We start from the raw sequence: 23,043 nt of genomic DNA on the forward strand, positions 1-23,043 counted from the left end.
GTGTACTCTGGGAGCTGTAGTCCTCTTATTACAGCAAAACAGGTGTTTTTGATTTAGTTCAATTTTTTTGTTGTTGAAGACTGATCACATCAAATAAAAAAAGACAACAGTTCTTTAGTATAAGCTACATTATGTTTTTAGGTCACAATACATTTCCTTAAAGCATTTAGAAAATGTATAGAGTAAGAGTGTAACGATGCTGTATCTGGTGTGTGATCACCGTCCTGAACTGTCCCCACTAACTTGAGTTGACCCTGCCTCTTAAGTGCATTGAAGTGCCAGTGCACCAGTAGATACACGGATGAAATGTTGCTTTTCATTTGCACTCAAATGGTTTGAGATGTTTCCTCTACCTAGTAGAGACAGTTTGGAATGGAAAGACAATGCTGTCTCAATCTATCGTACAAGATGGTCTGGAGTATTAATACACACACATAATTGTGTTATTCAAAGGCTGTCCCATTCCTAGGAAAGCTGGGCAGCAAAGTTATACAAACAATAGCATTACTTGTTGAGTCAGACGAGCATCATTTCATGTATAACTTTATTCTTAGAAATGTATGGGTTGATCACCCCAAAGAATAAAGTGATTATCAGATATTAAGCATGGGAGACAAGACATTAATAATACATTTGATTTATTCACACCAACTGACATAAGTGTAACTTGCGATTGCCATATCAACAGATTTGATTGGAATTTGATTCAATACAGAATCAAAACAAAATCAGTAGACAGTAAAAACTGTATCACAAAATAAGAAACTAAACATCCATAAAAGCATTCATACTTGATCAGTACTCTAGATCTCGAGGGCCACCACTCTACATACTAGTGACTGCCAACCAGAATAGTATTGTCCTCACTAAAGTGCCTGTGAGAGGAAGCTATTAGACTATTGAGACACAGCCATAGTGTGTGTCCTCAAGGTGAAAAGGTGATGAATGGGCCCCACGGGGGTCGGCGGGAGGCGACCCCCGTGAGGTCCATGCAGGTGAACATAATGTCACTCGGTTTTTCTAGTAACAGGAACTGCAAGAAGTCAGCCATCATGGCGCGGAGATCCGGGTGCTGCTGTAGGTATGAGGCATACTCCGCCTTCAACACCATGTGTAACACACAAAAACACAAGTCAGGTCATGTTGGAAACTTAGGGGTTAGTGGTTTGAGAGTAAGGGGCTAGGCCAGGGTTAGAGTAGAGGGTAAGGGGTAAGGTGTAGGGATAGACTTAATATGTCACCTTTCTGGCCAGGAAATTGGAGTGCATCTGCATATCCTCAACACACCAGGCGCATTTTCTCAAATCCCGGCTTATCTTCCCTCACCTTTGACACACATACACCCAAACATGTAATTATTGGAACACTCCTAACAGTGTAATGTAGCAGTAGTGCCAACACAGAGGGAGGTCGATTAACCTGAGCCGTGGTGCACCCGGCTATGGCCCTTGATGTTAACGAGCAAAAGCTGTGAGGGAGGATCTTTTCAAATCGAACAGTAATCTGTGCTGCTCGGTCATGTTGTCAATAAGGTAGCATGGTGCATCATTCAGAAAGATACATCTATTTTCAATAAAAGCATATAGTACTAGTCAAAAGTTTGGACACCTACTTATTCAAGGGTTTTTCTTTATTGCAGAATAATAGTGAAGACATCAAAACTATGAAATAATACATATGGAGTCATGTAGTAACCCCAAAATATATATTTGAGATTCTTGCCATAATAGCTTCTGTATACCACCCCTAACTTGTCACAACACAACTGATTGGCTCAAATGCATTAAGAAGGAAAGAAATTCCACAAATTTACTTTTAAGAAGGCACACCTGTTAATTGAAATGCATTCCAGGTGACTACCTCATGAAGCTGGTTGAGAGAATGCCAAGAGTGTACAAAGCTGTCAAAGCAAAGGGTGGCTCCTTTGAAGAATCACAAATATATTTTGATATGTTTTACACTTTTTTTGGTTACTACATGATTCCATATTTGTTATTTCATACTTTTGATGTCTTCACTATTATTCTACAATTTCGAAAATAGTAAAAATAGAGAAAAACACTTAAATGAGTAGGTGTGTCCAAACTTGACTGATACTGTATGTTCACATTTTCTAATTAGTTTTCATTGGGAAAGCAGAAAGTGTTTTTATCAAAAGCAATCACTTTTGCATGTGAAAACAAAGAATCCTAGTCATTACTCCATGTGCTTAACCTACGTCACTTTTGTTATGAGCCGACTTCGCAGTCAGCCAGAGTGTGGCGCCTGGCTTACACCCTGGAGGCACCACAACCGGGAGGCAGCCCGGTTCCAAATAGAATGCAATACATTTTTAGCCGGTGCAAAACACGCCTACACTTGCACCCGGGCGAGATTAATCGAATCCCCTCACTGCCAAGTGGCGGCAATGTTCTCCACCGAGTCCGCTCCACACCAAACATTCCCAGTGCAGACTTAGAAAGTCCAACTCTCAGACACTCCCTCATCTCAAACTTCCTCCATCACCTGTATCTCGACTTCCTCCCTGTCTTACTAGTGATGGCTATACCACAGGGAGTGCTGTTGATATCTCCATGGCTGTGTGCGTACAGCAGTATGCTTCCTGCAACTGGCCCTCTCCACAGTCACCTTGAATTCTCCCAGCTCTCCACTCCTCTCAGACACAGAAAGTCTTCAAACACACACTGCAGTGCTGCACCCCCACAGTCCCTACTCAGAGCACACACACACACAATTCAAGTAGCTATTAAACAAACACACCATCACATGACTAGCTAGTAGCCTACAAGAAAATAGACTGCGTATAAATGGTTAGCTAGCTATGTTTTTCACAGAGACACACAAAAGCAAGTGGCAGTCGTTATTAACTAGCTAGTGTAACAGTATAACTTTCGTCCGTTCCCTCGCCCCTACCTGGGCTCGACCAGGGACCATCTTGACAAATCAACAACAGCCACCCACGAAACATCGTTACCCATCGCGCCACAAAAGCCGCGGCCCTTGCAGAGCAAAGGGAACAACTACTTCAGGTCTCAGGGCGAGTGACGTCACCGATTGAAAGGTTATCAAATCAAATTTTATTTGTCACATACACATGGTTAGCAGATGTTAATGCGAGTGTAGCGAAATGCTTGTGCTTCTAGTTCCGACAATGCAGTAATAACCAACAAGTAATCTAACTAACAATTCCAAAACTACTGTCTTATACACAGTGTAAGGGGATAAAGAATATGTACATAAAGATATGTGAATGAGTGATGGTACAGAGCAGCATAGGCAAGTAGATGGTATCGAGTACAGTATATACATATGAGATGAGTATGTAAACAAAGTGGCATAGTTAAAGTGGCCAGTGATACATGTATTACATAAGGATGCAGTAGATGATATAGAGTACAGTATATACTATACATATGAGATGAATAATGTAGGGTATGTAAACATTATATTAGGTAGCATTGTTTAAAGTGGCTAGTGATATATTTTACATCATTTCCCATCAATTCCCATTATTAAAGTGGCTGGAGTTGAGTCAGTGTGTTGGCAGCAGCCACTCAATGTTAGTGATGGCTGTTTAACAGTCTGATGGCCTTGAGATAGAAGCTGTTTTTCAGTCTCTCGGTCCCAGCTTTGATGCACCTGTACTGACCTCGCCTTCTGGATGATAGCGGGGTGAACAGGCAGTGGCTCGGGTGGTTGTTGTCCTTGATGATCTTTATGGCCTTCCTGTAACATCGGGTGGTGTAGGTGTCCTGGAGGGCAGGTAGTTTGCCCCCGGTGATGCGTTATGCAGACCTCACTACCCTCTGGAGAGCCTTACGGTTGTGGGCGGAGCAGTTGCCGTACCAGGCGGTGATACAGCCCGCCAGGATGCTCTCGATTGTGCATCTGTAGAAGTTTGTGAGTGCTTTTGGTGACAAGCCAAATTTCTTCAGCCTCCTGAGGTTGAAGAGGCGCTGCTGCGCCTTCTTCACGATGCTGTCTGTGTGAGTGGACCAATTCAGTTTGTCTGTGATGTGTATGCCGAGGAACTTAAAACTTACTACCCTCTCCACTACTGTTCCATCGATGTGGATAGGGGTGTGTTCCCTCTGCTGTTTCCTGAAGTCCACAATCATCTCCTTAGTTTTGTTGACGTTGAGTGTGAGGTTATTTTCCTGACACCACACTCCGAGGGCCCTCACCTCCTCCCTGTAGGCCGTCTCGTCGTTGTTGGTAATCAAGCCTACCACTGTTGTGTCGTCCGCAAACTTGATGATTGAGTTGGAGGCGTGCGTGGCCACGCAGTCGTGGGTGAACAGGGAGTACAGGAGAGGGCTCAGAACGCACCCTTGTGGGGCCCCAGTGTTGAGGATCAGCGGGGTGGAGATGTTGTTGCCTACCCTCACCACCTGGGGGCGGCCCGTCAGGAAGTCCAGTATCCAGTTGCACAGGGCGGGGTCGAGACCCAGGGTCTCGAGCTTGATGACGAGCTTGGAGGGTACTATGGTGTTGAATGCCGAGCTGTAGTCGATGAACAGCATTCTCACATAGGTATTCCTCTTGTCCAGATGGGTTAGGGCAGTGTGGTTGAGATTGCATCGTCTGTGGACCTATTTGGGCGGTAAGCAAATTGGAGTGGGTCTAGGGTGTCAGGTAGGGTGGAGGTGATATGGTCCTTGACTAGTCTCTCAAAGCACTTCATGATGACGGAAGTGAGTGCTACGGGGCAGTAGTCGTTTAGCTCAGTTACCTTAGCTTTCTTGGGAACAGGAACAATGGTGGCCCTCTTGAAGCATGTGGGAACAGCAGACTGGTATAGGGATTGATTGACACCGGCCAGCTGGTCTGCGCATGCTCTGAGGGCGCGGCTGGGGATGACGTCTGGGCCTGCAGCCTTGCGAGGGTTAACACGTTTAAATGTTTTACTCACCTCGGCTGCAGTGAAGGAGAGTCCGCATGTTTTCGTTGCAGGCCGTGTCAGTGGCACTGTATTGTCCTCAAAGCGGGCAAAAAAGTTATTTAGTCTGCCTGGGAGCAAGACATCCTGGTCCGTGACTGGGCTGGTTTTCTTCTTGTAGTCCGTGATTGACTGTAGACCCTGCCACATACCTCTTGTGTCTGAGCCGTTTAATTGAGATTCTACTTTGTCTCTGTACTGACGCATAGCTTGTTTGATAGCCTTGCGGAGGGAATAGCTGCACTGTTTGTATTCGGTCATGTTACCATGTTACCACCTTGCCCTGATTAAAAGCAGTGGTTCGCGCTTTCAGTTTCACGCGAATGCTGCCATCAATCCACGGTTTCTGGTTAGGGAATGTTTTAATCGTTGCTATGGGAACGACATCTTCAACGCACGTTCTAATGAACTCGCACACCGAATCAGCGTATTCGTCAATGTTGTTATCTGACGCAATACAAAACATATCCCAGTCCACGTGATGGAAGCAGTCTTGGTTATTAGCGTGGACCACCGCTAACTAGCTAGCCATTTAACATTGGTTACACCAGTTAACGCTACTTTAACGTGACTGTACTGATGACACACAAATCCTTACTAGCATTGGCTGGATAGCAAGTAGCAAATCTACCGGTACAGTAACGTTACAGTAGAGTTAAGCTAGTTAGCTAAGGTAAATATCCTAATGTTTGTTACCACAGCCACAAAATCATAAACCCTGTCTATTTCCACAATTTCTCTTCTTAAAAACAGATTTTAAACCTAATCTTAACCCCACTGCTAACTTTATGCAGTGTATCGAGTGGAAACGGTTAGCTAGCTAATTTATTCTAATTTAAGTTAATTTATGTGCACAATCAACTAACTAGCTAGCTTGTCTAGCCTCAAACAGTTGTGATGATTTGGCCACAAACACAAATTACATTCACCTGAGGCTGTGTGATATGAGATCACTGAGAGCAGGTCCTGGATGAGGGTCATGGCTAGAATGGATCTAGCTAACACTAACCCTTGTCCTAACAACCTAATTATCCTAACCTGCTGCATAAATTAACACCCAGGCCATCCTACAATCTAAACTTGATGCCCTCAATCTCACACAAATGATCAATGAACCTACCAGGTACAACCCCAAATCCGTAAACACGGGCACCCTCATAGATATCATCCTAACTAACTCGCCCTCCAAATACACCTCTGCTTTCAATCAAGATCTCAGCAATTACCGCCACATTGTCTGCACCCGTAATGGGTCTGCGATCAAACGACCACCCCTCATCACTGTCAAATGCTCCCTAAAACATTTCTGTGAGCAGGCCTTTCTAAATCGACCTGGCCGGGGTATCCTGGAATGACATTGACCTCATCCCATCAGTAGAGGATGCCTGGTTATTCTTTAAAAGTGCCATCTTAAATAAGCATGATCCATTGAAAAAATGTAGAACTAGGAATAGATATAGTCCTTGGTTCTCTCCAGACCTGTCTGCCCTTGGCCAGCACAAAAACATCCTGTGGCGTTCTGCATTAGCATCAATTAGCCCCCGTGATATGCAACTTTTCAGGGAAGTTTGGAACAAATACACACAGGCAGCTAGGAAAGCTAAGGCTAGCTTTTTCAAACAGAAATTTGCACCCTGTAGTACAAACTCAAAAAAGTTATGGGACACTGTAAAGTCCATGGAGAATAAGAGCACCTCCTCCAAGCTGGTCCTCCAAGAGGCTAGCAAACACTGTTACCACCGATAAATCCAATATAATTGAGAATTTAAATAAAAATTTCTCTACGGCTGGCCATGCTTTCCACCTGGCTACCCCTACCCGGTGAACTGCCCGGCACCCTCCACAGCAACCCGCCCAAGTCCCCACAATTTCTCCTTCACCCAAATCCAGATAGCTGATGTTCTGAAAGAGCTGCAAAATCTGGACCCCTACAAATCAGCCGGGCTAGACAATCTGGACCCTCTCTTTCTAAAATTATTTGCCAAAATTGTTGCAACCCCTATTACTAGCCTGTTCAACCTCTCTTTCGTATCGTCTGAGATTCCCAAAGATTGGAAAGCTGCCACGGTCATCCCCCTCTTCAAAGGGGGTGACACTCTAGATCCAAACTGCGACAGACCTATATCTATCCTACTCTGTCTTTCTAAGGTTTTCGAAAGCCATGTTAACAAACAGGTTACCGACCATTTCGAATCCCATCGCACCTTCTCCGCTATGCAATTTGGTTTCAGAGCTGGTCATGGTTGCACCTCAGCCACTCTCAAGATCTTAAATGATATCATAACTGCCATCGATAAGAGACATTACTGTGCAGCCGTATTCATCGACCTGGCCAAGGCTTTCGACATTCTTATTGGCAGACTCGACAGCCTTGGTTTCTCAAATGATTGCCTCGCCTGGTTTACCAACTACTTCTCTGATAGAGTTCAGTGTGTCAAATCGGAGGGCCTGTTGTCCGGACCTCTGGCAGTCTCTATGGGCGTGCCACAGGGTTAAATTCTCTGTATACATCAATGATGTTGCTCTTGCTGCTGGTGATTCTCTGATCCACCTCTACGCAGACGACACCATTCTGTATACTTCTGGCCCTTCTTTGGACACTGTGTTAACTAACCTCCAGACAAGCTTCAATGCCATTACAACTCTCCTTCCGTGGCCTCCAACTGCTCTTAAATGCAAGTAAAACTAAATGCATGCTATTCAATCGATCACTGCCCGCACCTGCCCGCCCGTCGAGCATCACTACTTTGGACGGCTCTGACTTAGAATATGTGGACATCTACAAATACCTAGGTGTCTGGTTAGACTGTAAACTCTCCTTCCAGACTCACATTAAGCATCTCCAATCAAAAATTACATCTAGAATTGGCTTCTTATATCGCAGCAAAGCATCCTTCACTCATGCTGGCAAACATACCCTCGTAAAACTGACCATCCTACTGATCCTCGACTTCGGCGATGTCAACACTCTACTCAACAAACTGGATGCAGTCTATCACAGTGCCATCCGTTTTGTCACCAAAGCCCCATACACTACCCACCACTGCGACGAGACCTGTACGCTCTCGTTGGTTGGCTCTTACTTCATACTCGTCGCCAAACCCACTGGCTACAGGTTATCTACAAGTCTCTGCTAGGTAAAGCCCCGCCTTATCTCAGCTCACTGGTCACCATAGCAGCACCCACTCGTAGCACATGCTCCAGCAGGTATATCTCACTGGTCACCCCCAAAGCCAATTCCTCCTTTGGTCACCTTTCCTTCCAGTTCTCTGCTGCCAATGACTGGAACGAACTGCAAAAATCACTGAAGCTGGAGACTCATATCTCCCTCACTAGCTTTAAGCACCAGCTGTCAGAGTAGCTCACAGATCACTGCACCTGTATATAGCCCATCTGTAAACAGCCCATCTATCTACCTCATCCCCATACTGTATTTATTTATCTTGCTCCTGTGCACACCAGTATCTCTACTTGCACATTCATCTTCTGCACATCTACCATTCCAGTGTTTAATTGCTATATTGTAATTACTTTGCCACCATGACCTATTTATTGTTAACTCCCTTATCTTACCTCATTTGCACTCACTGTATATAGATTTGTTTTCTTTTTTTCTACTGTATTATTGACTGTATGTTTTGTTTATTCCATTTGTAAATCTGTGTTGTTGTGTGTCGAATTGCTATGCTTTATCTTGGCCAGGTCGCAGTTGCAAATGACAACTTGTTCTCAACTAGCCTACCTGGTTAAATAAAGATGAAATAGAAAGAAAAAAAAAAGTTATCCCAACCTGCTAGGTAAAGTCAAATATGTTAATTTGACAAAAGCTGGATCCTTCTATTCATGAGGACCCTGGACGAGAGTGCATGAATGATTTTCATTGTTTTTCCTTCTTTGTGTGCATGTCACACAAGCATGTCCAGGTAATAGCATTAATTTAAAATGTTAATAACTTCGGCTGTGAGTGAAGGAAAAAAAAAATCTGCCTCAGACAATTCATGGAAAAATGTAATGGATATTTTTGGCACAAATGTGATAACGAAAGTGTCTTTTTGAAAATGGACTTACTATGGGGACATCTATGGGAATTGTCTTTCTGGGCTCAGCGTTAGTTAAACTGAAGTACTGTCAGTCTCCTCTGTGTACATGAGATGGCCTGCTTCCCAACTGAAACCCTGGGGGCATGACCTGACCAAGGTCCAGGTTTCCGGTCTGGAAGCACTCTTGACTGCACCTACAGTATTGCTTCGGTACTGCAGTTTAACTGAATCACAGCCGAGAAAGACAATTCCCATTGACAGCGCCAAAAGAGAATTCAAATCTGAAAATTTCTAATAAGACACTTTAATCATCAACTTTGTGCACAAAACATCCATTAAATTATTAAAATTGTCACCGAGGCAGATTTGTTTTCCATCACTCACAACTGAAAATATTAACATTTTATATTCCTGCTCAGAGGTCATGACCCCAGGAAGCCAGGGGAAGTGCTGGTTGGCTTGTTCAGCTGTCCACATGCTCAGACAGAGTTCTGGGAGCATGCAGGTGGAATAATCCCAGTTATAAAAATGTCAGCTATCACTAAATGGCGTATGCTAACGCGAGTAGATTCAATTGAATCAAAGTTTGGCTATTACAATGAGACAGATATTTGTGAAGCATTCGGTTGGCGTTTCCACTCATTACCATATACCAAATATGGTAATGAGAGGAAGCCCAGTGAGAAAAGAGCGGGATGGATTTTGGGCGACGTTATGCAAATGTCCTCATCGATTAAACATTTGATCTCAATACAGTTCCTTGACCAATTGTCAAATATATATTTTTTAAAGCTTTGTTTTGGAATGCAAGGGCAAATTGATATATTGCACACGCACACTTCACACAGTATGCATTCCCCAACGGAAATACGCAAATGCATGCCAGTAGGACCTCGCTAGCTCATGCTTGGCTCTGCCACCCTACTTGTTCTGCCCACTATGATTCATTTGTTCCCATTGGTAACGTCTGTCGGTTAGTTATACACATATTTTGTCTAGTTCTTATTATAACTCAGTGCACCTGGTTCACTCCCATGAGTCAGCCCGGTTCCAAACTAAATGTAGCAACTTTCAGCCGGTGCAAAACACGCCTTCACGGACGCCTGGGCGAGATTAATCGAACCCTCTCATTAGTTACACTCCCGAGTTGAGTATTTCCAATTTGATGAAAAAGACGTGGATAAAATACTGACATTTACATCAGTAACAATCAAGGTTGAAATGTTCAAAGTGAAAAGTTTACAACCAGATCAGATGCATAATTATCTTTATTAAACACAACTCCAATAGCTGCCTCCTTGCGCTATTAGTCATCATCAACATTGCACATTTCATTTGGTTACAGTATAAATAACCTATTTACTAAACTTTGAAATATATACTCGTTTTAAAATAATAGCTAGATTAGATCCATGGCATATCACAGGAGTGTAGCCTAAGCTAGTTATAAACACGTATCCAAGATCTTAGGCCTACTACTTCACAATCCAGTAAAGTCATACATACAAGTTCTTTGTAAGTAAAAGCTTATTATGCTGCATAGTTGTCCAAATTGCTGAATGCAATCAAGAGTTTGTAACTTCATTTATTACAAGGCAAATGTTCAGTTTCTCCTTTTCGTTTAAAGAGGAACAGGAAAGTTGGGAAGGTCCTCGTTAGGTTTAGGTTAAAAAAAAATCAAGATCTTGAAAACAAATCCTCAGCTTGGACAGTAGAGGGGGGCCATGAGTTGCATAAGACACGTTGCATTGTGGGAGTTGAACTGTTTCATATATTGCCATTAGCATCCTGCAGCTCCTCCCTGATAGCATTCAGCTCCATCAGGCTCTCGTGCAGCACCTGAGCTACTTGCCTAATCTTAAACACCACCTCTTTCTTAAACCCTTTCTTTAGCTCACGAGAGTCCTTGGTGAAGTATTTATCCATTCCTTTGAAGAGGCCCCTGAGGACCACGGCAGCTCCTTCTGTTACCTCTGTGGCCCTCAACACAGGTCTATCCACTAGGCTGACCATTTGAACGGCCCTGCGGACCTCCCAGTCTCCAGAGTAGTGCTGGGTTCCTCTCCGGAGGAGAGGATGCCCCCTGAGTCTATACAGCCCCTCGCACACAAACCTCAAGATCTTCACCAACTCCTCCATCCTCACCTCATAATCCTCCAGAACCACCTCCACTTTCTTCCTGTCCTGCATGTTGTTCACGTTGTCCGAGATGGTCGCCGAGGCCGACGTGATCCCTCCGGCCGCCGCCACTCCGACGCCCACAGCCGTGATGATGAGCGAGGCGCCGAAGGTGAAGGGGGCGAGGGCCAGGCCGACGATGGCCGCGCCACCCCCGACGGCGGCGGTGGTGCCGCCGGTGATGTTGCCAATCTTGGCCTTCTTATGGAAGGAGGTGATGTCGTCGGCGAGGGCGTAGAGCTTGATGACGTACTGCCAGAGGACCTCGGCACGCTCCGTGAACACCTTGTTGAAGACACTCAGGCCGCGGTGCACCTTCTCCGCCAGTAGGGTGAATGACCTTGAGGGGGGAGAGAGAGAGAGACAGAAGGACATGGCAAGAGAGGAGCGAGAGGGAGGCAGAGAGAACAAGTATTCAAACATCAGCAATGTTTCACGAGATTGTGGTGATAACAACGTAATCAGTAGTCAAAGGAGGACATACCTCGTCTCATCGTCCTTCACCGTCTTGTCTTCATCATCTGAAGGCAGCTCATCCCATTCTGAGGCACAAGACAATTCCCAGATTACAAACGGTGTGTGTGTGAACACATGCGTGTGCATGCAAACGTGCTTGTGAGTGCATGCACATGTGTATGTGTACGCACGCGTGTATGACTCACGTTCCACAGTATTCCACCACTCCATCAAGCTGTCAGTGTCCTGTGAGACGGAGAAACGCTGATATCTTTGGACATTGCTTTCACACAGTCACATTTTCAAACTGTTACCATTGAAATAGGGCAGATGGTGATTTGTGAGCGACATTTGACTCGTCAAATACTGACCCCCTCTTCCTCCTCCTCCTCCTCCTCATCCTCCAGACCGTCTGCAAGCTGTTCGTCAATCTGAGCAGAACGCCACTCAGCCTGCGAGAGAGAGAGAAGAGGGGAAAATGTGAGAAAGAAGTGAGTAGGAGAGATTGCTGGTTGAGTTTGAATCTATTTGCTGTGCATACCTTATTATCCTTACAAAGGGATAGTCTGCACTGCCTTTTATGAGAACCATGGCCTTTGCCAGCTTTCCCTCCCCCTGAGGCCTAAAAATCCCTTACAGTATGCAGCAGATCCGGTTCAGTCACATGACCGATGGGAATGTGCCACACAAGACAGAGACAGAAGCCAGCCAGACCCAGACCATAGTTGTCGACAACAACGTGGGTGTGTGTGGCTGTTTTTTTAAAAAAAGCTATTATGTTAGTCATACAACACCGATCAAGACAACTACCCATGGTTTTCAGTCGTTTCAGGTCTGTCTCCAATATAGGACAATGATTCAGCACAAATGTACATGTTGGATGTGTTCTTGTATGGATGTACCTCTGCAGCCTCTGAAAAGTAGTAGTCACTAGATGTGGCTCCTGGTGGGTACTCAGTCATCCTTTCATCTCTCGCTTTAGTCTGAGAGAGAGAGAGAAACCAACACTAACATCAGTAAACATATGGCTGTAACACCACACACACACACACACAATTACCTTAGTTTCTTTGCGATGCTTATGAGGGGCTTTAAATTTGAAAGATTTCTTCTGTAGATGAAAGATGGGATATAGATTAACAGCGGGTTAAAGAAGAAAAAGAATCACACAGTAAATGAAGAAAGGATGTTTATAAAGTAGTAGCAGTACCGGTTTGCAGTCTTCTATATCATCCTGTCCATAATAATCTCCATGCCCTCCTGCTGAGAAGAGATCCGACCTCCTCTGAGAAGTGTCATCGTCCAGAAAGCCCTCCTGGAAAACATACCACAGGATATGTCAACACTCTTCCGCTGACAAAATGTAAAGTGAGCACAAAAGCCGTATCTTTGGACCAATAGAAATGCCCTCACATGGGACGCTCGTCGAGGTGTGTAGCGCTCGGAACCAATCTGTGACTTTTCATATGGAAACATTTCCTAGAATAAAGGAATGAAAGTACACAGACCTGTTTTAAAACTAATACAGATGTTCTTTATAGGCCAATAATGGCAAATGTAAATCTGTTAAAAGAGAAATATAAAAATCGACACATTCTCTAATAAACAGACAACACACTCAGAGGGCCTACACAAACATAATAATTACCTGGATTTGGCTCGACTTGCGCCGACTTGCAAGGTGGTTCTTAAATTTCGATGGTTTCTTCTGTTAAAGAGAGAGGACATTTAGAGCACGAGTGGGATCCATCCAAAGCTCAAGGGGAGAAAGTTCTACTGTGTAAAGGAAAAGAGACGTACCGGTTTCCAGTCTTCCATCTCGTTCTGTTCCTCTTCTATCTGTCCAGCATAGAAGAGATCTGCTCCCTTCTGAGGCACATCACTGTCCAGAAAGTCCTCCTGGACAAAAACGAGAGACACGTGTTGAGTCCCAACTTATAAAGCATCTAACTTGTAAATAGACAGCGCATCCAAATTTGCTCACATGGGAAAACAGAAAAGTTGGCAAACCTCTGATCTCCTTTGTGGGGAGTACTGTTGTGTGCTGCTAGTCTGAGAATTCTCCTCAGCGCTCTGTAAGAATGAAAAATAATGCACCAAGATTCACAACTTCATCATCTTGTCTGATAAAGAAAAAAAAATGTTATTTTCCAAAAATATAAAGCACAACCACACAGAAACCAACAAAAAACCTTTACCCCCGATTTCCGACGATTCATATGTAGGAGTTTTAATTTGAACGGTTTCTTCTGTAGGAGACAACGTTTATCATGTCATTAGGTTAAATAAAGAGCAGACAGAGGAAGTGAAGGATGTGAGAGAAAGAGGGAAGTACCGGTTTGCAGTCTTCCATCACGTTCTGTTGATATTCTTCTACCGCTCCTGCTGAGGAGAAATGTGCCCCCTTCTCAGGCAAGTAATCATCCAAAAAGCTCTGCTGAAAGAAAAACATGAAATAAATCAAACATTTATACTGTCATGTTACATTTTCTTTGTACATTGAACAGCATAGACTAAATTTGAGTTGGCACAAATACCAACACAACTACACAGACAATCACGACACAGACACACATCCAACCTTGGGGTGTGACTGCGGGATGTAGCCTTTCACTTCTTCTGTTTCCTCAAAAATATTAACCTACAAAAGAATAAACAAACATTGACTGTACATACAGTAGTACTGTGTACATAGAGTACACGCATAGAAACTCACAGTACCTTGGACTCCTTGCGTGGTGTATAACCATGGGCACCTTTAAGTTCATCAAGAGGTTTCTCCTAAGAAACACATAATTACTGCATATGGACAAGTGAAAAAGTGTATAGAAACGAACATATTGTGTTTGTCACAAGTATTTCTACACACAGTATATACATACATGAATCATCTTTGAACCTCTGCGAGGTGTGTATTCATGAGCGCCTGTTGGTTCATCCTGGGAATTTAACAACAAAACATTATTGGCGTTATATCAGTTTTTGCATGAATACAAAAGCATGTGCATTTAGCCTACTGTACACGTTTCCCTCCTTACCTTTTCGAGGCAGATTGCGAACCCTCTGTGAGGCACAAACTTAATTTTGACACCTTTACTTTTTTTCTGTGCAGAAAAACAGATGCAAACAGTCTCAATGATAGAAGTTTGATACATTTTTCATACGAAACAGTTGTCAACTTCCTAAACGTGTTAAGCATGAGACAAAGCATACAAATCCACCCGTCCCATCACGTTCCTCTGGCTCCTCTTCAGAGTTCTCATCCAAACCCAGGGCCTGTTAAACGACAAACCCATATGTGGTGTTCCACAGGGATCAGTGTTAAGACTGCAACTTTTGTCAGCACAACATTTATACAATAAAAGCGGCATTGGTTTTGATGAGTAGTCTTTCATAACAAAAATAAACCTAGAAATATAGACATAAAGAAGATGGGTACCTGTTTGGAGTCTTCGATCCCATTATGTTCTTCATCTTCATTCTCCCCTGCAGATATGAATCCTACTTCCTTCTGAGGAAAGTCATCGTCTAGCAAGCCCTCCTGGAAAACACACCACAGGAATATGTCAACACAGATTTTGTACACCAATATATTGCTCTTTTTGTTTACAAACACACAGATATAAAAAATATATATATATATATACATTCGCGCTATGTTGAGGCAAATGTAGGCCTGAAGCTTTTTCAAGATGGTCAGCTGAAAACCGATCCTAAAAAAAAAAAAAAAAAGTTATTCCAACAAATGTTAAATTATTTTAAACTCCCCTTCCCTAAATGATGTGTTCAATTATACCTTAGATCCTCTGCGATGCACAAGGGGCATTTTGAATTTGAATGATTTCTTCTGTTAAGGGGAAGGAAGTTCAAACAATTACAATACTAAATGAATGAAATCCACACAAAATCTTTCAAAACTAACTGGTTAAAAATAAATACCGGCTTGCCGTGCTCCATGTAATTCTCCTTATCTTCGTAATCTGCAGAGAAGACATCTACCCCTTTCTTTGGGAAGTCTTCATCCAAAAAGCCCCCCTGGACAACACGTTAAAGTAATTAATACTGTATTAAACGTCTTAATTCATTACAATCTTTACACAGGAACACACTCACCTTTGACCGCCGACGGAGACCATTGCTCTCGCCATCCTTGGATTCAGAAAATGTCTCCTAAACCAAAAAAATGACATTAAAACATTGACAATAAGCATTTCCATATAGCTACCTACACAATCACACATACAATTAATCAAAGATAACGCAGTCCTCACCTTTGACCCTCGACGTAGTGTGCCGCTGTCACTATCCTTCAGGTCTTCAGAATACTTATCCTGTAGAATAAAAACATGTTTATTGACTACAGCAGCAGAACATATATACATTATTCATAAAAATAAAATAAAAAATATTTACCTTTGACCCTCTTCTGGAAAGAAAGGATACCTTGAATGTCCTCCCCCTTTTCTGAAATAAACAAAAGGAAAAAGTTGAAAACAAAAGGATATAAATGTAGAAACGGACACTTAAAATACAGAACGAATAACAAATAAGAGTGTGAGACGTACAGTTTTCGCACGTTTTCCGGACCCATTCTCTTCCAGTTCTTCTACACTCCCCCCATCAGAGTCTGACGCCACCTGAGATAGGAGAGAGCGAGAGCGAGATGAGCGAGGGACAGAAATAGCACCCACAGTCACACCTTCAGTATCAATTGACAACCACTAAGCACACATTTGAGAAAAACTGTGATGTGGTGACTTTACCTTCATCGACTCCCTCCTAAGCCTCAGTTTGCCAGACTGACGAGGGGAAAAAGATAATCAAACAGTTGATTAACTTTTAGGCTAGTCAATGTACAATAGATTCATGTTAAATAAAATACAGTAACATTAGGTAGGAGTGTGGCAAGGAGTTGATCATTTCATGCAAACAATGAACGTGTAGAAAAAGCCATTCAATTAGTTCTTACAGGTTTCCAGTCAGGATTGAGCTCAGGACTGTTTTCAGGCCAATCCTCCACACATCTCTCCTGTTTTGGGTTTAACAAAGTAAACCCAGTTCAGTACACACAGCAATAAGACAGTCAAAGAAAAAAGTTCAACATTCATTCTGTCCAAGTGGTGCCCCTCTAGTACATACCTGGCCAGTCAAAAGAATGTTCTCAAATACCTCCACTTCCTCTAATTTGTTGTCCTGTAAAACCAGAATGTTATTCTCAGATCAACAGAGAGAGAGACGACATGTTCCTACACGACACCGTCTTGTCTACTGAAAGTTGTAGAAAAGTTCTGTCATTTAAAGGCTGTTCAACTGATTGTGGTAGGAATAGACTTAGTATGTATAGACTTACTTGGCACAGAAACTTACCTGAGCTGTGTTCTTCGTTTGAGGGGCTGGTTTAGGATCTGGTCGCTCCGCTTCGGTCTAAAGACATAGCAGAAACCCAATGAGATACAAGTGAATCACAGACAGACATTACAATAATTGGTATGCTTACATACATGGAGAAAAAGGGACAAATAAAAATGGTGGAGGTGTCCTTACACGACTCGGTAACTTGGGCTGCCTTTTTTGAGGAGGTGGTTTGGGAGGGCTGTTGGAGGTCTTCACCTGAGAGGTCACAACATGTCACTCTTTGCAGTGTTGGAAAGAGAGGTCACACGGATATCAAAGACTGTACGAAGACGTGAGGGAAAAAAAAGACTTGTAGGTAACTACCTGGGGGGTACCATTGAAAGCCTGCGTGGGGGACAGGGATCTGGCATGGAGGGTACCATGTTTCATGGCAGTAGAGGTGGGTTGGAGAACATGTTTGGTTCCGTGAGGGGTCATCAGGAAGATATCATACTGTTCATCAGAGGGTGTTGCAAGGTTGAAATCCTGCGTGTTGGAGAGTGATGCATTGAAGAGCTCAGCAGTCTTCTCAAAATCTGACCCTGAGAAGATGTCTGTTTTCTGCCCTGGCGAAGTCTGAAATAAAGGTGTGGACTGCTTGACTGTAGAGTCAGTACTGAAAGAAGCACTCTGAAAGACGTCACTGGGTGAGGAATGGAAAATGTCCCATGTCCTGGAAGGCAGGGGCTGAAAGATGTCTGGTGTCACATTGGAAGAGGGAATTTGGAAAGGGTCATTTGACCTAATAGGCGTGGCTTGAATGAGATTGGGAGTGTCAGAAGGAGTGGATTGGAAGGGGTCCTTTGGAATGGACAAAGGGGCTTGGAAAAGGTCATCTCCCTTGGTGGGAGGAGCATTGAATAGGGACTCTCCCTTGGTGGGTGGTGCTTTGAATTGGTAATCTCCCTTGGTTGGAGGAGCTTGGAATGGGTTTGGTGTTTTTGAAGGCTGAGTTTTGAATAGGTCCTGTTGGTTCGAAGGAGTTGCCCAAAGCTCCAGTCTTTCAGCAGGTGTGACAAATAAAGGACTGTGGCTAACATTTGGTGTGTTTTGAGTTAGGGCCGTTGTTTTGAAGAGATCCGGTGACCGTCTTTCAGACATGGTTTTGAAAATATACGTGGGCTGGTCAGACGGTGTGGTCTGAAGGTTGTCGCCTGTCTGTTTGTCAGGTTGGAGGCCCTCTGGTGTGCTCCGGACCTCAGGCGGAGGAGCAAAGATGGTGACTAAACTCTGCCGACGTAGAACCTCTGAATCCTGATTCTTCGTGTCCCCGTCAATAGTCACACTGCTGGATTCCTGTGGGTTAAAAATGAACTCATGGTGTAAGCAATTTGACACATCAGTCAAACAAAACAGTCATTGTCAATAGTATTGCACATATGTGTCATACCACCATACAAATGGAAGGCTAGAGATCTGGTGGAAATGCAATGTCGCTGATTAAGACTCACTTTCATATAAGAGTAGAATGGATTCTCTTTTGACAAGCTACGATTGATTCCATTCTGAGAGAGAACGAGATTAAAGCATAAAATTGGGTAACAAATAAATGGACATTGTTTAAACAAATACCATTGCCAGTTGCCCTAGAATAATTCAGTCTAACCTGCTTCAGGCGAGTGTCAGAGGAATCTCTGGATTCTGAAGTGGAGGGGATAGCAGTCTGAAAGAGAATGTGGAAGATTTCAAAAAGAGTTATGATATCCCTTCTATGAGCTTGTGTCCCCCAAGGCCCCCCCCCTCCCCCCTCAGCCTCCAGTATCTATGCTGCAATAGCCTCAAGTATCTATGCTGCAATAGACCATGTGCTGGGGGGCTTGGGTCAGTCTGTTAAATCTGGTATAATTCTCCTGTCTTATCTAGTGTCCTGTGTGAATTTAAGTATGCTCCCTCCTAATTCTCTTTCTCCCTCCCTTCTGGAGGACCTGAGCCCTAGGAACATGCCTCAGGACTACCTGGCCTGATGACTCCTGGCTGTCCCCAGTCCACCTGGTCATGCTGCCTGCGGCTATGGAACCCTGACCGTTCTCCCTCCCTCCCCCCCCCCCCCCCCCCCCATACAGCCAGAAGAACTGGCCCGCCCTCAGAGCCTGGTTCCTCTCTAGGTTTATTCCTAGTTTCCTGCCTTTCCAGGGAGTTTTTCTTAGCCACCGTGCCTCTCCATTGCTTGCTGTTTGCTGGGTTTCTGTACTAGCACTTTGTGACATCTGCTGATGTAAACAGAGCTTTACAAATACATTTGATTTTGATTTGAGATTGTGTGTCAGTGTTGTTTACCCTGTATTGTTTGCGGAAGGGACTCTGGGAAACTCTCCTCAGCATCCCCTGTAGTCTCATGATGCTCTGAAATAATTTAAAAACAAATATTAAATATGACTCCATGAATGAATTCCTATAGGTAAAGCTTTCTTGCTTGTCTATACTCTAAGTGTATACAGTGCTTGCTGGTCTACTGTGTCTATAGTGGATAATTAACCTTGTGTTGTGTACAAAAATGGTCAGGAAAACTACACCAGACAACCTAACAAGGAGCTGTACAAATTACACACTCTGATAGTATCGGGAGGTGGGTTGATTTCTCAGGCTGTTTCGCAATGTTCTTAAAGGGTGATAGAGTACATAGGTATCAAAAACACCTGACATCACAAGCAACATAATTTCTCAATCAACTGCCCTGAAAGAATGTCAGACACAATGCCATGCCAACACAGTTCCTGAGCTACAGCTAATGAGATTAAAAACAGCTCTCTATATAATAAGTATTCATATACTGTAGGGCCTACTACTGTACTTTGTGGCTAAAAACCCGACGACATACTTTGTACAGTTAGTTCAAGGTTTAAAATATGCATAGTCAAGCTTTATTTTAGGGCACAAGAGGTGAGAGGAGTTCAACTGGGGGTATTGAACAAACGCATCGCAAGGCTAAGTTCATCTTTAGAACCACGATATGGTTCTAACGATAAACTTCGCTTCATTATGCTTTTGGGAAACCTGTCCCAGAGACTTACTCACCGGTCTTCTCTCCCCCAAAAAACCCTCCACCGGCTCACTCTGTGCCCCTTCCCTCTCCTCCTCCTTATCCTGACAGAGAAAGAAGAACACATCAAAACACAATGGAGTTTGATCATCTTGTAAGAAAAGTAAAGTGTTGGACGTTCTACTCTTATTGAACTGAAATCATCTTTTAGAATTATTCAAGAGTTCGAAGAGTTGTCATTTTAACGCAAACGCACGTGTCCGTAATAATTCCATAGTAGGCCTATCACTTATCATGAAAACATTTAAATGAGTTTGATCTCACCATGGTTGCTGTGTTGATATCCGATCCAGTAAGCTATTGTCTGCACTAAACGAAAGTTTGCACTGAAATGAACTCGGTAGTTGCCAAACTAGTATTTCCAACCGCGCGACTTGGCAAGCGGTCCACGCTGCTTGTACTGGTGATTGGATGATTGATGGACAGAATACGTAGGCGTGTTTGATTTCCCTCCCCTTCCCTTCTTCATCCAAGCGATAAAATGCGACCGGACCAGTTGTCCTCGCCACAAGGAGAATGTGCGGTCAATGACGCGCACAGGTGTGTTGTGTTCCTATACATTGGTGAAAGATACATTGGTGCCAATTTACATACCTATTAGCTAGTACGCCTAAAACTACAAGTGGCTTGTAAATGTGTGTGCGCATCTGTCTGTCCGTCTCTCCATCTGTCTCCATCAAATGGCTACCCAGACTATTTGCATTGAACCCCCCCCCGTGTGTGTTCATTTGAAATGGAGTCAGTGATTTAAGTTGATGTTGGATGGATGTTGTTCTCTGTGTGTGTGTGTGCGCGCGCGCGCGTTATTTCTCAGAGAGAGAGAGAGTGTGTGTGTGTTTGTGTGCGTGCATGCCTGTATAATTTCTCAATTAAACTTGTTTAGGGCAGTTTTCATAATGTCATTACATCATTGAATTCTAGCTCTATCTCTGAAAATATGCAATTGTATTTATGTATTGCAAATAACTTGGGTGAAGTAAAATGTAATTTGCATTCCAATATGAAGTCACATAATTTGGTTCTCTACATAAAGTACCGCTTTTATATTACAGTATATTAGCCCGGATGACATTTTCTACGCATGAGTTTAGCTAGCCAACGTCACCATGACATAGCCTACAAGTGTGATTGGGGATTTCTATTGGAGAAGCGTCTTAATAATGTACAGTCAAAACGGCTCAGTGCAGTCAAAAACGTGTTTTCCTGTTTTTATATATATATATATATATTTCCACACTATGAGGTTAGAATAATACTTTGAAAACTTGAAAATTATGATAATGCCCTTTTAGTGTAAGAGCTCTTTGAAAAGATTGTCTGAAATGTCTGCCTGTTTTGGTGGGATGGAGCAGTAGATGAGTTAATAAACCAACGAGTAAATGAGTTCCAAACCTCTCTGTCAATAACAGCTAGTTTTCAGTTTTCCCCTCCCCACCCAGACCACTGCCAGACAGTTCAAGCAAAGTTCTTGCTTGAGAAATTGTTCTTCGCTAAAAAAATTGTTTCATTTAGAATTTTTTTATTTGAAAATCCCAATAAGGTACTTAATTAATTGTTACCCAGTAATGAGATAATAATCATGGCTGCATTGGACATTTAATCGAGACAGATTTATTTGAAATGGTCTCAAAACATTTATTAAACAATATTCATGTTGTTAATTCATGTCAGTGTCACAAAACTTGGAGAAGGGAACAATATTAATGTTTTTCATAACCAAAACTGGACATTTGAAATGCCTTGTTTAAATAAATCTGTGCGATTTAAGATTGTGCATGGTTTGTGGTATGCAGTATGCCCAAGCTAAACTGTTTTTGTTTTTGTTATTTTTATAGTCTCAATTGTCTTAAGGCTTAAAAATCCTTATTTAACCTGTCTCCCCCCGTTCATCTACACTGATTGACTTTGATTTAACAAGCGACATCAATAAGGGATCATAGCTATCAACTGGATTCACCTGGTCAGTTTATGTCGTGGAAAGAGCAGGTGTTCTTAATGTTTGTATACTCAGTGTATAAAATATATAATGAAACCAAAATTAAAGGCTTGAATTACAGCCCAATTTGTTAATGTAACAAGTATTTCCATGGAATTTAATCAAGATTGTTTTCCCAAGGTCTCCTCATTTTGGGCTTCTTTGAAGGTAAGACCAATCGAAAGATCATTATATTAAATTCATATGAGAATTAAGAACATTGATTACATGTATTTAATGTGTTAAATTAAATGTACTTGTAAATTGTAGGTGTCTGTCATACACATTACGATTCAATGCCATAGCACCGCCTGGACTTTGATAAATTACATTGGCACTTGGATTGGAACCGGTGCTATGGTCAGATGACATGAACATAGAGCTCTTTGGCCACGCACACCAGGGGTGGGTGTGGTGTTGAAAAAAAGAAGCACACTGTACGCAGAAAAGTACCTCATACCTACAGTAAAAAAAATGGTGATGGATCTTTGATGTTATGGGGCTATTTTGCTTCCACTGGTCCTGGGGCCCTTGTTAAGGTCAACGACATTATAAACTTTGCCAAGTACCAGGACATTTTAGCCAAATCAAGGATCTTGGAAAGATTCTGTATGGCAGAAGGGTCTAAGATCCCTCCCAACGTGTTCTGAAATCTCATAAAACATTTGAGAAAAAAGCTGTCGTTATCCTCGCAAGGGGAGGGTGCTAGAGTATGGAAAACAGGGCTGCCAATAATTTTGCCCCTCATCTATTTTTCATAGTTTCTTTTAACTTGTTAAACAAAATATATTTCTGAGTAATTGTATTAGTATAAAATAATACAATGTACCTTTTTTTCCCATACAATATACTGAAGCACAGCATTTGCATTATTTATTTTATACAGTCTTTTTTGCTAATCTTTATCAAGGGTGCCAATAATTATGGACCTAGCTGTATAGGGAGGAGGTCAGAGACCTGGCAGTGTGGTGCCAGGATAACAACCTCTCCCTCAACGTGATCAAGACAAAGGAGATTATCG

General features: G+C 42.9%; 1 protein-coding gene across 5 annotated transcripts; it reads right to left on the bottom strand.

Moving 5' to 3' along the window:
* Positions 1-10,229: 10,229 nt before the first annotated feature.
* On the bottom strand, positions 10,230-20,469 carry si:cabz01007807.1 (uncharacterized). 5 transcript variants are annotated; one of them, XM_021577788.3, is made up of 37 exons: positions 20,312-20,469; positions 20,023-20,091; positions 19,285-19,350; positions 18,614-18,670; positions 18,459-18,512; positions 17,332-18,303; positions 17,158-17,223; positions 16,981-17,037; positions 16,753-16,806; positions 16,583-16,642; positions 16,377-16,412; positions 16,179-16,250; positions 16,027-16,077; positions 15,885-15,944; positions 15,727-15,783; positions 15,553-15,648; positions 15,410-15,460; positions 15,261-15,326; positions 15,053-15,154; positions 14,827-14,889; positions 14,652-14,717; positions 14,496-14,552; positions 14,335-14,394; positions 14,195-14,254; positions 13,949-14,050; positions 13,812-13,862; positions 13,624-13,686; positions 13,414-13,512; positions 13,262-13,321; positions 13,027-13,092; positions 12,824-12,928; positions 12,674-12,724; positions 12,516-12,596; positions 11,985-12,065; positions 11,820-11,859; positions 11,642-11,699; positions 10,230-11,497 (listed from the first exon to the last, which is right to left on the bottom strand). In XM_021577788.3, exons 1-37 carry the CDS (start codon positions 20,312-20,314, stop codon positions 10,747-10,749), a joined length of 3,963 nt encoding a protein of 1,320 aa, XP_021433463.3. In that variant the 5' UTR covers positions 20,315-20,469; the 3' UTR covers positions 10,230-10,746. The 5 variants fall into 5 exon arrangements, with proteins under 5 accessions (XP_021433463.3, XP_021433464.3, XP_090070605.1 ...); XM_021577789.3 differs by having other exon boundaries at positions 13,949-14,047; positions 20,312-20,437; XM_090214479.1 differs by lacking the exon at positions 15,261-15,326 and having other exon boundaries at positions 20,312-20,437.
* Positions 20,470-23,043: the final 2,574 nt, after the last annotated feature.

Source organism: Oncorhynchus mykiss, chromosome 21 (assembly GCF_057628025.1).
Source record: "Oncorhynchus mykiss isolate SJ-2025 chromosome 21, ASM5762802v1, whole genome shotgun sequence".
NCBI lineage: Eukaryota > Metazoa > Chordata > Actinopteri > Salmoniformes > Salmonidae > Oncorhynchus > Oncorhynchus mykiss.